Below are 15,677 nucleotides of genomic sequence, written 5' to 3'. Positions count from 1 at the left end.
GTGTTTATTTGCCTGGGAGAACCTTGGGCTTCAAAGCTCTGGGGGCTTAAGGATATCTAGAGGATGCAAACATTCTATTCTAGTAAAAAGCAGAGCAAAGGGGCCTGGTGGGGCTCCTGTTCCAAGAAACAAGAGTATACACCTTACCTTTGTATTTACTGTGGACACATAAATAAATTAAAATGCATTTCTGTGAAGTAAAGTCAGCAGTTTCCAGAGACTGAACTATAATGAATGTTTACGTAGAAGTTGATCTCAGATTCCTTAGGAATCCCAGTCCCGATGTGACACACTTCTAACTTCTTATACAGTAGATATGTATTTGTTTTTAACAACCAGTAAACAAATTGTAAGGCTTTTGTTAGAGGCAGTACGAGTAGAATCAAGTACTATCTGGTGGCTGCGATATTTTCAGCATGTGTTCTACAATTGAACGTTTCAACCTTTTATGTGAAAACAAAAACAATGGTTCAATCAGTTGAACAAACAAGTTGGGGCAAAACATGATGAAAAATCTGCAGAGATACGTAAGCAAGCATCTCTACGTATACACAAAACGCCCTGTGCCTTTATATATCCACGGCAATATACACAAATACACTTGGAGAAAGCAAGTCCTCATATCTTAAGACAAGTATTTCCAATCAGCAAAGTATGGGCAATACATAAGCACCAACGTAAAGAAGAGCCACACGTAAGAGCAAGTGATTTATACGTGGTCATATGCCTCCATTTTAAAGGACAAAAACAAAAAAATCCTTCTTGATTCTGATGCTCCCCTCTCCCCCCCCCAGATGACCACACCCCAAACACTTCCCTGCCTTCGTCCTCCCCTGCAATGAATGAAAGAGAGCGGGTGGGGGTGGGGAGGTAGGTGGCTATAGGCTGGGCTGCAAGAGAAGCTTCCCCAGAGGCAGGAAGTTTTGTTTTGCGTCTAAGGCACTAACACACATATACAGACACACTTCAGAATGTAGCTTAACAGGTGTCAGGAAACAAAGCAAGTTACTCCATGGCTGTTGTAGCCACCCTCAGAGCCAGCACACTGGAGAGGCCAAAGGAGACTGATACTGCCGCACATACGTGCCCAACAAAAGACCACCTGCACCACATCCCCCCACAAACACACGCACACAAGAGACACAAACTCCTAGGAACATGAACTTTCCCTAGTGGAGCAGTGTCCGTGTCAGGGGAGAGAAATCAGAACCCAGACCCACCAAGATGCCTCCAAGCAAAGCAGCTTGCTGGATTCCGGGACATAAACAGCCCTGAGATGCTGGTCATACTGAATCCCCGAGCCCTTGTGGACACACGTTGTTATTGGTGTTACTGCTTCTGTTTGTTTCGCTTTCACCCGTTATTATTAGGAGGAGCAATAGCTGTCAGCTGCCCCATAAATACAGGGAGGGTGAGGGTCCTTTGAGGAGCGTGACAACCAGGAAGGGGAAATGGGGAACAGAAAAGCATGCAGCATGTTGAAACCTGTCTCCAAGTTGAGAGGCTGGAGCTCAGTGATGGGGAAAGCTAAGAGGAGGGGAGAGGAGCATGTGGATTTGTGTGTTTGTGTGTGTGTAAAAGGTAGACCGTGTCTGTGGATGGAGAAATCTAAGAGGAGTGGGAGATGGAAGGAGTAGGAAAAAAGGCAGGCTAGGAAGTTCCAGAATAGGAGGAGTGGGGACCACCAGCCCAGCATGGCAGACAGCAGACAGAAGGCAGCTAGAAGAGTCCAGAGCAGGAGAGAGAGCCCCCTTCACCTAGAGTGGGGGGCCTTTTTAGCATTATTTTAGTGGCTGCAATAAACCCAGCATCCTTCATTCTTTCTTTTAGAGGGTCTCTTTCCCCTCCCCCAGGTGAGAAATCACCGCCTCTCTCAAATATATATGTGCATATTTAATCCATAATCACACACACCACACATATTTATATAAACAGGTGAAATCGGGCACCATCTACCAAGCCACGGAGTTAACTCCTTAAACACCCACCACCCCTTTCCTTGTTACAGCCTGATTGTTTTTCCTCCAAAGCAGTGGGTCCTCCATTTCACATGCTCATGCCTAGAATGTGAGTGGTGTGTGAGGACCTGTGTCTGCCTGTGTGTGTGTGTGTGTGTGTCTGTGTCTGTGTGGGAGCGCACTTCCCTTCTCTGCCCCGCATCCCATCCAAAGAAGACCCCTCCCCATGCCAGCGGTCCAAGTCTTCACATCACCGGACAGCTTTGCATAGACAGCCAAGCAAGACAGCCCGTAGTGGGGCTGGGGGGAGGGGACACAGACCCCTTCCCCCCTCCCAAAAAAAACAAAAAACTGGCCAGACCCAGAAAGTCCCTCCCGAGGCTGCCCCTCTCACTCACCGATCTGGATATTGTTGGGGAAATTGGCACCTACTACCGCGCCTAGGAAACCGGTGCAGAAGAAGGCAAAAATGTGCTGCATATTCCTTTTTGCATTGGCGAAAAAGAAGCCCAGGTCCAGTCATAGATTTGGTGTTTTCCCCCCTTCCCTTTATTCCTCTCTCTCTTCTGCCTGTTCTTTTCCTCCTGCCGTTCCTTCCTTCCTCGCTTGCTTCCTGCCTGCCTTCTGCGAGGTTTGTCTGTTTCCCTTGGAATCCCAGCGCTTAAACTGCAGCGTTAACACCAACTGACAGCCAGATTAACTGAGCACGGAAAAGAGAAGCCTGTCCTCCTGCGAGCTGAGCGCTGCTCCCCCTCTCCCTCTCCTCTGCTCTCCTCTCCTCGCAGCCTGCCTCCCTCTCCCTCCCTTGCTCTCTAGCTCTCCCCCTCACGCTCTCACAGGCAGCCAGCTCTACGCCAGTACCCACCAGCGAGCCAGTTCCCGAGGCTCCCCAGCATCACCCCCTGCCTCTTCATCCTCACCTTAGTCTCCTTGCTGGGTGTGCCGATGGCTGGCTGGGCGGGCGGGTGAGGGGGTGTGATACCTGGAGCCTGCTCGCCCGAAAGGGACAGCCCTGCGGTCCCCTTCGCCCTCCCCCGCCTTCCTCAGCTCTCTCTGCCCCGGCTCCCCCAGCCCCCAGCCTGGCAGATGCAACTGGGAATGTGGGTTCAGCTGCAAGTCAGTAGGTGGCAGGGGGTCCCCACAGTAGTCCTCCATCCACCCGCTGCTTGATCTAGGTCACTTTTTCTGGGAGCGCGAGGTCTGTGCTGGATATATCTCCTGCACTCCACTGGCCCAATTATTCCTACAACTAATTCCTGAGGGAAGACCCTAGAAATCCCTCCTAGGAGCTTTAAAGGAAAAAAGCTACCCACCTCCCACACTGGGAGGAATGACCGGAAGACAGACCCAAGGCTCTGGAAGGCAGGTGTCTTGACTTGGACATTTGGTGGTCCCTGCTGCCTTTACAAGGGGAATTGGTGGTCTCTTCAATCCTGTGCATTTAAGATGAGTCCCCCTTCCCCTGCATTCCAGAGGAATCTATAGCATCAGAATCGTGTGGGTGTACAATAAAGGCTAAGGATACTTACACAGAGCAATTACATGAGTCATTTTGCAGGGATTCTAGTGAGAGGATCCAGGCTTCTTTCAGGAATCTCTGGATTCTGGTCCTGTCTAGAGTAAACTGGAACTCCATAGACCTTCCCGGACAGGCGCTTCTGCTGAAACAACCTATAAAGAGGACAGCTGTGTTCAGAGAAATTGTGTGGGTTGCAAAGCAGCAGTCCAAGCAGTCACAGGACTTTACACTTTCTGAACAAGCTTCACAGGGTTACCTCGCTGTCTTCTCATACCAGCCCTGGAAGGTGGCCCTGACTCTTATTTTACAGATGAAAAAAAAACAAGCCTCCAGGGATTAAATCATAAAGACATAGATCTGATAAGATGGAGTCTGGACCTTCAGGACCAGCATACAATTCGACCTATGAACTTGAATGCTCTGGAAATTACCAGTTGGCCCACTGCCCTGGTCAGAACTCCCACCCAACAGATGAAAATCCAAGAAAAGGAAAGTCCATTTTTGCTCAGTTAGAACAGGAGAGAATAGACTTTGGACCTAATTTTGCTTTGCCACTTGACTAGGCCATTTAATCAAAAACTCCTCTCTTCCCTCACCAAGATTACATAATCACATACACAGGACAAGTGTTGGGATTTGCAAGAAATATCTGACTGTCCATGGAGCCCCTAAACTAGGAACAACTTGGAGGTCAGATGCTTTATGATTTCCTCTGTACTTTCACATGTATTAATTAGCTCAAGTGATTTTACAGCTAATGTTTATTCTTTCCCACGGGCCAGGTGCTCTACTAAGCAGTGTTGCGTGCATCATTACTTGTTCAATAATGCCTGTGGCAGGTAATCTAATCCCCATTTTTTTTAAAAATTTATTTATTTATTTATTTTTGGCTGTGTTGGGTCTTCATTTCTGTGCGAGGGCTTTCTCTAGTTGTGGCAAGCGGGGGCCACTCTTCATCGCGGTGCGCGGGCCTCTCACTATCGCGGCCTCTCTTGTTGCGGAGCACAGGCTCCAGACGCGCAGGCTCAGTAGTTGTGGCACACGGGCCTAGTTGCTCCGCGGCATGTGGGATCTTCCCAGACCAGGGCTCGAACCCGTGTCCCCTGCATCGGCAGGCAGACTCAACCACAGCGCCACCAGGGAAGCCCCTAATCCCCATTTTATAGATAAAGAGACTGAGGCCTCATCATTTACCCCTGTTTCACTGCTAACAGGGAAGGGATTGGGGATTTGAACACAGGAACCTCTACCATCAGGTCCAAGCTATTAACCCTTAGGCTCTAATAGAAGGAAGGACTGGGCAGGGATGTAGAGGCAGTGTCAGTATCAGCTCGGGAAGGTGTGAGAACAGATCAGGACGACAGGTCTGTGATTCAATGACTCCATCTTAAAATTTCTCCATTTGCATTTTTTGTCTCTTAGTATTTTGAATGGTACCTGGGGATCTTTTAAGTTCTCTGAGCTTTGTGCCTGGTAATAATAATAATTAGGCTGTCACTGAAAGCTTCACACTTCTGTCACCTTTCAGAGCAAGATCTCAAAGCCCTTCACAAGGATTAATTAGCAAAACCTCAGCGCCTACTTGTAATGGGTAAGATTTGTTTTGCTTACTTCGGGGCAGAGGGGCTTAACGGAGTCAAAATGATGCATTTTTGATGATCATTATAAATCATATAGTCAAATGGATTTTCCTAAAATATAGCTCTACCTATGTCATTGCCCTCCTCAAATATGGTCAGTGGCTCTCCTTGGCCTATTAAATACATAATTATTCAATCATCAAGTAAACCTGGGGCTTACATATATCAAGCTTGGTCATCTAGGTCAAATACATTTAGGATTAACTGTTTATCCTATTTCTATTCAAATGTCGGTAGAGAACCTACTCTGTATCCAACAGGGAGTCAGGTGCAGGGGTTATGGAAGGGAATCAGACAGAGTCTCTGCCTCAAGCCAGGTGAACGTGGTGGAAGAGGAATACAGAGGAAACCAGCCAAATGTCATCCAAGGCAGCCCACGACACGTGCTCTAATAGAGATGTAAGCTCGACACTGGGGAGCAAAAGAGGGCGCTACCAATATGTCTGTCTGTGGGGAACCAGCAGGGCTTCAGGAGAGCTGAGCTGGGAAGGAGGAAAGGACAGGCAGAAAGTGAGGCCTGAGGGAAGACATCAAACCAAGGGGAGAGTACCTGCAGGGGCGGAAGGCGGGTGAGGACGCCATATGCTCCCTGAGCCTGGAGCCAGTGGTGCAGACTGGGAAGAGAGGGCAGGGAAATACGAAACCTTGAAAAGGCCAGGGTCAGGATTTGGAAGCCACTGAATTCCTGGCAGGCAGTAGAGAGCCGTGGGATGTTTTTAGCGTGAAGGTTATATGACCAGGAATGCATGTGAAGACAAAGAGACTGACCACTGGTGCAAGGTGGTTTTCTTATGTCTCAGCCTCAGAGGTTGGGACTGTGTATCATACATTCCCTAAGTAGCGTATTCTGATGTCATCCTTCATTAGTTTTTTCATACTTTCCCTCCCTACAGCTCCCAATCTATTTGCCATCTCCAGTATCAGTCTGGAAAGACTTGACTGTTCATAGTCTGTTGTGATTGATGACAACCCGACCCTACAGATACATGTTAAACTGTGATTGACACAGCATTTGTACATCTTACATGTCATTTCATTCTCCCAACGACCGTGCAAGGACAGGAATTAGAACCTATTTTTACAGATGAAATAAGGCTCAGAGTGGCTAGATGGTTAGCTGAAGACAGTAGTTATCAACGGGTAGGGATTTTTCTCCCCCAGGAGATATTTGACAATCTCTAGAGACATTTGTGGTTCTCACAACTGGGGAGGTGTGATTGGCATCTGGTGGGTAGAGGCCAGGGATACTGCTGAACATTCTACAACGCACAGGATCTGCAACGAATTATCTGGTCCAAAATACCCGTAGTGCTGAGATTGAAACACCTTTCTTAAGGGCACATAGCAACTAGCACACCAGGGACTAGACACCAGCACCGCATTCTGGTCTCCCTCTCCATTATATGGCATTGAAGAAAACTGAGGTTCATCTTCTTTCAAGACTTTTCACATTTTAAAATGGGATCCCTGGAGATGGGTGTCCCGTAAATTCCAAATGGACCGGTATCTCATGGAGGGACTCCAGGCGTTTGACAGGCCAGCGGAAAAGCTCTCCTAATGTAGCTCAAATTGTGCCCCAGAGATAGCATGGCACCCAATCCCCTAATCAATTATGACGCATCCTGGTTCATGTCTTCCACGTACTATACGTTCCACCACCACCTAGCCAAAATAGCCTCAGGTTTATTTATTTGGCTTTGGCCTTACACAAATCAAGGAGAATGGTGTTGGCCAGGGGGTTCACATTCACATGCCTCCTTGGGCCAAGCCGGGAGATGAATGAAGTGAGCCTCCGAGCTGGGGAGAAGGCAGTGCGGACAGAGAGAACTAGAGCCTGTACGCCCTGTGCAAAGGTGGTTGCAGGGCTCTGAGGCAGCTGATTGTTGCCATAAGGAAATGTAGGCCCAGGGTGGCCAGATCTGATTTTTTTTTTCTTTCAAAAGAGAGAAGAAATATGGATTTTGTGTGTGGGTTTTTTTTTTTAATATATATATTAAGTATAACAACTGCTTTGGGCAGAAAAAAAAAAAAAAAGGCAGAGGGAAGTGTCTCTGGGCTTGATCTGGTCCACAGGCTACCGAGTGCCAGTTCTAGTTCAGTGGACGGTAACCACCAGCCCCAGTGCCAACTTGGGGACAAGTCCGTTTTGTCTCTGGGCCTCTGTTTGCTCATCTGTAAAATGACAGGGGTACCTTAGGTGATGGCTACAGACTGTTCTGGCTCTGATACCCTGCGGGTGCATTTGACAGCAGAGGCCCACGGAGGAAGAAAACCTCCCTGGCCTCACATCTCCATCTGGAAAACATGCGGGTTGTACCAAGGTCTCTTCTGGCTTGAATGTTTTGGGCTTCTAGTGTGAAACAATTCAAGGGTGGGGGAAGCCATCAGAATTACGATCTGAGAGCACATCGCTGACCGCTAACAGACTGGGTAAATGCAGTCAGAGAGAGGGTGCCTCTGTGGCTTTCGAAAGGCCCTGTTTTAAAAGATGTAGAAAAAGCTAATAATGATAATATTTGTCATGTCTTTAGCACAATTCCTACAGAAGGTTTTCAAAATACTCCACAGACTGTGTGTGACAGGAACACCACCCCAAAGAATGTAATTATGCACCCTGGAGCTCTGCCAGGTTTAACAGCATTTTCTATCTTTTTTTTTTTTTTTTTCCCTCCTTCTTTCAGTCTTACCTCCCCTTCTCACATAAATGGCAGCATTTTCATAAGCCCTCAGCATTACTAGGTAATTAGGGAGCAGTGCAAGTTCTGGAAAACACCCTGGGGCAGGATCAATGCCTTAAAAAAAAAAAAAAATCTATTCCAGGGGGAAGCTCCTACACAGAGCCACTGTTACTGTAGAGATTGGAGGCACTGGTTATTTCTCCAAACCAGCCGTGCTTTCAGAAAGGCCACCTGGGCACTGCTCACAAGGGCAGGTGTCCAGAGCACAGAGCTTTCCACGGCTCTCCTGAGAGGCTCTGCAGCTCTCCCGACCCTGGTCTACAGACCAGACAGGCTCTCAGAGCATCCTCATCACATGATTTTGGATGGGCCATTTAACCCCTTTGTCTCAACGTCTTGTCTGTGAATGAGGCTTAATGAAAGCACTGTTGCACTTGGAGGGCCTGGCAGGGCTCCAAGCGCACAGTAAGGTCTCTGCGGCCATGATCATATAGAGAGGGGTGAAATGTTGTTATTCTCGCCTAGTGCTTGGAGTCCAGATTCCTCCCGACTTTGGGGCCCTTCCATGCGGTTCCGATCTCCTTCTGGAATCTTCTCTTAAAGTTCAGTTTGCCAATCTCCTCTTAAGGGCTGTGTCACTTCCCCACATTCTCAAAACATTTGTCCATCAGGACATACACGCTTCTGGTTCTGCCAGCCCCCCTTGCCCCGCAACCTATTCCTCCCCTCATTCCTCCCAGATGCCTCAGTGGTACTTTCATTCATCCCATCAACAAGCTAAGTATGCCATATCCAACCCATCAGCAAATTCTGTGAGCTTTCCTTTAAAAATACAGCCAGAAACCACCACCTTTCCACCCCTGGTCATTCATCCCACCCTCATCTCTCATCTGACCCATGGCGATCTTTACCAACTTTCATTTCCCCTCCTTCTTTACCTGCCCCCTCCCCCGTTCCCACCATGGCAACATAATTTGTGCTCTGTATAACAGCCCGAGTGAAACTTTCGTCACTCTCGGCTCTAAAATAACCAGGAGCATCACATCATACTTAGAATAAAATCCAAACCTTGGCTACTGGCTGCCCCTTCAACCTCCCTTCCCTTGTTCACTCTTACGCCAGTTGCACTGGCCCTCTTCCTGTCCTTTGGGTACACTAAACACCATCTGGACTCAGGACTTTGTACTAGCTCTTCTTTCTGCCCTCAAGCTCCTCTCACAGAAATCTACATTGCTTCCTTCCTCACTTCATTCAGGCTTCTGTCCAAAAGTCTCCTGCTTACTTTATCTGAAATGATAGCCCACCCCCTGCCATGATTTTTGTTTCCCTTACCCTACTTTATTTATTTATTTGCAATATGTATCACTACCTAAATACAGTACCTATTTATGTGTTTATCATTTGACCCATCCTAGAATGGACCTTGTTCTCTCCAGTGCTCCGCATCTAACACAAAGTTAAATTCTCCATAAACACTTGTTGAAATGATGGATGGATGGTCCTTCTCCTCTCCTGAAATACCCTTACTTTTCTCTGACACATTCTAATTTTTTAAGACCCAGTTCATTTCCCATCTTCTCCACAATGCCCTGCCACACCTATTTTGTCCTCCCTGTTACTTATTAATTACTGGTTTTACTTGATATTCAACTAGCTCCTGCCACTTAATTTTCAGCTCCTTGGGGGTCAAGAAGCATACCTATAACTTTTTTTTTTTTTTTTTGCGGTACGTGGGCCTCTCACTGTTGTGGCCTCTCCCTTTGCGGAGCACAGGCTCCGGACGCGCAGGCTCAGCGGCCATGGCTCACAGGCCCAGCCGCTCCGCGGCATGTGGGATCCTCCCAGACCGGGGTACAAACCCGTGTCCCCTGCATCGGCAGGTGGACTCTCAACTACTGCGCCACCAGGGAAGCCCACCTATAACATTTTTAAGAGAGATTTTTTTTTTTGAATACTTACGATGCGCCAGGCGCGGTGCCAGGATACACACCTGACTCGTGTCATGTGATGTTCACAGCAATCCTACAAAATAGGACCCCTTATTATTCCGTTTACAGGTGGGGGAAGGAGAGGTGGGGAGGTCCAGTTTCCTGTCCAAGCTTATATAGCTATTTAGAGACAGGGCAGGGATTTCAACCTAGATCTGCCTGGTTCCCAAGGCTGGTCCTCCTAACCGTTATCCTATACTGTTTCAAGAGCCATGCTCATCAATTTGGTTAACTTGCATTGGGCGGGCCCTTGCACCATGCCTCCGGAAAGGTAAAGGTCTTTGCTTCAGGGCACGTGGCTAAGAGATGACCTAGCCCAGTGAGTCCTCATGTTCAAAACCCCATCCTGTAGGAGCTCCAGTATTATCTGAACAGGGCTCTAAGAAGCCATTGAGAAAGCATGTACGAGGCTGGAATTTGCTTCAAAAAACAAATATGTCTTGAAAAAGAAGATAAATCAATGTTTCTCTCCCACATCTGGTAACGTTCTCTGAGGGCAAACAGTAATTATGGTGCTTATTGGAGTCTCCACCCACCCCATGGCCAGAGGACGATTTTAGTCAATTTTTAGGGGACTCAAAACATAAATGATACCAATTGCCTGTCATATTCCTAGGACTAAATTGTGCTGCTTGCCCAAACTGTAGAGTCTCCTTTATTACTCTAAGACAGACAAAATCATGCAGAAGGAAAAAAAAAAAAAAAAAAAGGCTAGGAGTGGGGCATCTCCTATGTGGAAGGGAAGCAGGTAGAATGTTAGGGTTGGAGGGAAATTTTGACATCATGGGGTCCAACACCATCATCTTACAAATAAAACAGGATTTAAGAAGGGTTAAGTCATTTGCCCTGGGTCACCCAGTAGATAGAGGCAGATCAGGGACTTGAAACCCACGTTCACTGCATGTTGAGTGTAGTTTGTGTCACAGTGAGACCTGACATTTAGGCTCATTTAAAGGGGTTCAAGTCAAGTCTATAAAAGCTACAGCTCAGAGAAACATAAGAGAAGAGGCCCAAGTTAGATTCATTGTTTAGAAGAAGCAGATGGAGTTGCTGGAGAACATGGTCTGCCCACCAGCCCCTAGTTCATGTGGTAAATTTTCCACTGAAGACTTCTGAGATGATATACCTTCTGCATAACAGACAAGGAAGGTCAGATAGCCTACATGTTACCTGACAGTTGATGGCAGAGAGAATCGTATATACACACAGGCAAGAGTTTATACAAACTTCCCTAGTGTCCTTAATGAGATGCCCTAAATAAGACCTAGCTCTCCCCTCCTCTACTCCTCACTTTGTATTTATCCCTTCCTTTCTCTGTTTATCCTTTTTATGGACCCCCTCGGATAAAGCATTCCCTGAGCTCCCACGCCTTGTTCCCACCTCCTGCCATCCCGTATTATTGCTGGGGTAGATTCACATCCTCACTGACCCAATTCAACACCTGCCTACTCTGAGCTGGTCGACTGCTCCAGCCTCATTTCCATCCCTTCAGCTAAGCAGAAATAGCCTCTTGGCGCTGGAAGAATAGAACAGAGCGCAGGTGTGGCACAAGGGAATCAGCCTCCTTGGGGAAAGTGAGGATTGTAACGTAGTAACGTCATTAATAGTAGCTCTCACTTACCATCATATACAGTTCACTGTGCTAAGTACTTTATACATATGATACCACTCAACCCTTATAACAACCCTGTGGCATTGTGGTAAGACCCACTTTGCAAGTGAGGCACACCTAGTCTGTTAGTCTTCAAAGCCTTTGTTATTCACCACTCAGCTCCATGTGTTTCCCCAGCAAACCCTGTGAAAGCAGTGTTATCAACTCTTCTTTATTTAACAGGTGATAAGACTAACTCAGGAAGCTAAAGCACTAGCCTAAGGGTACACAACTAGTAAGAGGTAGAACCGGGTCTCAAGCCAGATCACTTCTCCCCCTATTTAATATCGCCAGCTTCTGCTTCCCATGATGCTTCTCACTCTTTGAGGGGTCAACAGTCTCCCCACTCCACCTTTCCCCAACCCTTGAAATCAGGCAAAAGACAATGATTCCTGGCTCTTACTCTTGAGATGAAACTCTCGGCAGGGCCAATGATGCCATGAACTTCACGGACTATATATCACACATAAAATTATATGGTTCTCAAAGGAAATAAAACTTGATGGTGCAGTATTGTCTTCCATTACTTTTATAGCAAAAGTATATCATTTCAACTAAAATAATGTCCACCTGGCTTTGGTGGGTTTACCTGGAAAACTAACCACTATTATTCATGTATAAGAGTTTCTATGAAAAAACTAACCATAATGTGTATATAACGCTTTTTACCTGAATGTAAGGACATACACTCCCTGAACTCAAACCAACAGTAAGACTTCAAGCCACTGGCAAACTCTTCAGGGCATAAGACTTCTATCAGTGGGAGGGGTCTCTAGAGTCCCCTCCTGACACCAGAAGGTACAACAGTTGATGAGAACATCGCGGCACTTTCCCTCTAGAGGGATGGGATAGGCAAGAAAGTGTTTCACTAGGGCAAACGGCATCTGGAAGCACCTGACAGTGACCGTCTTCACCCAGTGCCAAGCATAAGTACCTGGCTTTGTCCTGGAAGTTAAATGTGAGGGTGTACTTCTCCAGTCTCAACTCTCTGGGGCCGGACAAAAGCACACCCTGCCAGCAGCACCAGTTAGTGTGTCTAGCCAGGACAAGTTCCCGCAGCCAGAGGTACTCCCAGAATGAGTGGGCTCCCACACTGCATGTCATCACCCTATTGACAACCCTGGAATAGGAATAGTTCTGTGGTTACAGGATGTCCCACTAAAGGGCAGAAGCGAGAAATAATAACAGAGACAGATCTAGGGAGGCAGTGTCTCACGGGCAGCTCTAGAAATTTCTATATTTCCTCTGGTATGAATATGTACAGAAGCATTTGGCAGGATAAGTCCCTTGAGAGGCAGAAGTAGTTAAGATCTGTGGCCTAGTGGTAGGCAATCCTGGATGTCAGACACCCAGGCCTTTGCGTCAGCAGTCTCCCCATGTGGCTCAGGGAACCGTCTACCTTCGTGACAGTTGTGCTTTCTTTGCCGTGCACTTGCTGAGCTCTGTGTCTGCGATGGTTGAGCAGGGCACTGCGACCCCAGGCTGGAAAGCTGTGGGGGGAGAGTGGGCATAGAGCACACTTAAACTTCTCTCCCAACCCTTTCACATTAAAGCGTCAGGGGTCCTTCTGCCACAGAGCACTCCCTCCTCCTGTGGGCCCCAGTTCCCGACCTGACCTCCTCTTCCCCAATAGAAGTAGCCTCCTTTGCACTCTTGAAAGCTAACGAGCCCCTCCTGATTTGCCATCCCTGCACCGGCCTCCCAAGGGTCTCTTCTGACTCGGCCACAGCCTCTCAAAACTCCGAAGCCGACTCTCCCAGGGGAAGTCCAAGTCGCAGCTAGGCGCTGTGGCATCACCACAGGAAGCAGAAAGACTTGGCCCAGGATTAAGCCCTGAAAACGAGAGCCTCAAGCGGCTGGCTGGGGAAGTGCCGTCACTAGCTCTCCTGGTGCTGTAGGATCCCAGGCACTGATCAGAATAACAGGCTTTATTTCTCAAGGACCCTTTGACCGCTATGAAGATGGCCCTGAATTTAGCCTAAAACAGTAGGTGTCAAAGCCAAGCTGGCCAAAAGCTAACCCACATGATTATTAACTACGTATTTGCCCAACGAATGTTTAGAACATGAGCTCTGGACTCAGAATGCCTGGGTTTGTAGGTTAGCTCCAAGGCTTATCAGTGTGTAACCTTGAGCAAGGTACTTCAGCTCCCTGAGCCTCCCTTTTCTTGTCCGTAAAATGGGGGGTAATAATATGTAAGAGGGGTGGTGTGGGGATTCATTGAGAAGCTGCATGTGTAGTACATGGCGCAATGCCTCATAAACATTAACCTTCAATACATGTTCATGGTTAGCCATGATTTCTTGGCATGTTATTTGGGCCAGCACTGAACTGGATACGTGGGATAAGAAAGGTCATTTCTCTCCTGTTTTCTCTACTAAGACAAATAAAATGAGGAATTTGGGACAGACGTGGAGATGTCTGTGCCACCTTAGCCCCTGGGAGATACGTTCCAATGATGGGACAGGAAAGTCCAAGTTCAGTGCAGGAAGACAATGTGAAGGTTCACAGAGGAATCTTTGGAGCCTATATAGGGAAGACCCTCTCACTCATAGCTTGAGGGCAGTGGAGGGTCTAGACACTCAAGGCTACCTGAGAGCATCCTTGGTGGAGCTGCTAACCAAACCTTCCAGAGCTTAGCATTGGAATGGATCTGTATCCTACTTAACCCTGTAGACTTGGAAAGAGGTGGGAGGATCTCTTCTCAATGCCCTAACCTGTAACAAGGAGGCCTATCCAGGCCAAGACCCCTTTTACTTTAGACTGAAGAAGCTGAGCTCAGGAAAGCATTTCTTCATAAGAGAGAGTAGGATATAATGGGTAAAAGAGCAGGCTGTAGAGCCAGCGTCCCTGTGGTTGAATTCCCATTCTGTTCATCACTAACGGTTGATACCTCGGGAAAATCATTTAATTCCTTTGGGCTGTAGTTTTTTTTCATCTGTAAAGTGGTGATGATAATAGGACATCAGAAATTTGTTTTGAGAGTAGTAATTGTAACAGAGTGTCTGACACAGTAAATATTCAAGTGTTAGCTATTATTATCAATGCCTCAAATCCTCATAGCCTCTTCCTTCTCACAACCTCACATTCTCCATTCTCGCTTCTTAGTGAGTTTCACCACCCACTTCCATGTGAGTTTCTAAGAAGGAAATATTTAAGCTGTTCTCTCTTTACCAGGCTGGACCATCTCCACTTGCAGTAAACAGCTTTGTTTTTCTGAACTTTACATCTTGCCTCCACTCAAACGTAGCTTTTAGCCAACGCAAAACTCAGCCTCCTGGAATTCAATCCCACTTTTGGTACTGATCACAAGGTGGGGATTCAAGGAACGACAAGCAGTTCCTTAGAGAGTGAATCTAAGTTGCGTATGGGGGTGTTAAATATGTGGGTGAGGTTTATGGCTTAGAGCAGTGGTTCACTGGGTAATGAGCTGGGGTAGTGGAGGGGGATGGTTTTGCCCCCTGGGGAACATTTGGCAAAATGTCTGGAGACATTTTTGATTGTCACTACTCGAGGGGGGAAGGTTTGTTCTTGGGACCTAGGGATAGAAGACAAGGATGCTGCTCAACATTCTGTAATGCACAACCTCCCGCAACAAAGAATGATCTGGCTCCAAATGTCAATAGTGCTGTTGGTTGAGAACCACTGGTTTAGAGGGAGATACTCTGGGAAGACAGACTGAGGACAGATTATTGAGGACAAGTCTAAAGGGAGTCATTGGAGGCTTCTGAGCAGGAGAAGTGATATGTTCCATGCTGTGCCTTAGAGAGATATCCAGGAGACCTAGGTGGGAGCCAGTTAGGAAGTCACTGCAATTAGAATTAACTAGGTGAGTTCCAGGATTAGGGCCACGGAAGAGGATGTAAAAAGGAAGTGTTAAGTGCGGATTTAGTTTTTATACAAGCTCTCTACCACTCATCACTTCTTATCCCCCCAAATCCATATTTGTACTATGATTAGATAAATACCATCCACTTCTGAACCAAGTAGAATATTATGAATACACTTTCTATCCTGTACAACTTTTTATTTTTCAAGCTTAGTAAATGTCTTGTGTTTACTTTTATTTAATTACATAGTACAGGAAAAATATAAAACAACTTCAGGCTGGCGGTTATATCAGGGAGGGGTAAGGGAATTGGATGGCAGAGGGTTGTTTCAGCAGTAATTAGAACATTTTATTTTTTGGAGGGGGAAGAAAAGCGCTAACTCTGGTACAGCAGAAATGTTTGTTGCAATATTT

The 15,677-nt window shown here is 47.0% G+C and overlaps 1 protein-coding gene across 4 annotated transcripts in view; it reads right to left on the bottom strand.

The window, feature by feature from the left end:
• GRIA1 (glutamate ionotropic receptor AMPA type subunit 1) overlaps window positions 1–2,438 on the bottom strand; it is a gene marked incomplete at both ends in the record, with an annotated part of 312,323 nt that extends 309,885 nt beyond the window's left edge. For all 4 annotated transcript variants that reach the window (XM_082649856.1, XM_082649855.1, XM_082649857.1 and 1 more), the window contains one exon: window positions 2,357–2,438. In XM_082649856.1, the coding sequence (XP_082505982.1) occupies window positions 2,357–2,438 (82 nt within the window). The remainder of the gene's footprint in view (window positions 1–2,356) is intronic.
• Between the last annotated feature and the right edge of the window lie 13,239 nt (window positions 2,439–15,677).

The sequence above is a fragment of the Grampus griseus genome, assembly GCF_964374135.1.
Source record: "Grampus griseus genome assembly, chromosome: 3".
Taxonomy (NCBI): domain Eukaryota; kingdom Metazoa; phylum Chordata; class Mammalia; order Artiodactyla; family Delphinidae; genus Grampus; species Grampus griseus.
This window is presented reverse-complemented; position numbering and strand designations above follow the sequence as displayed.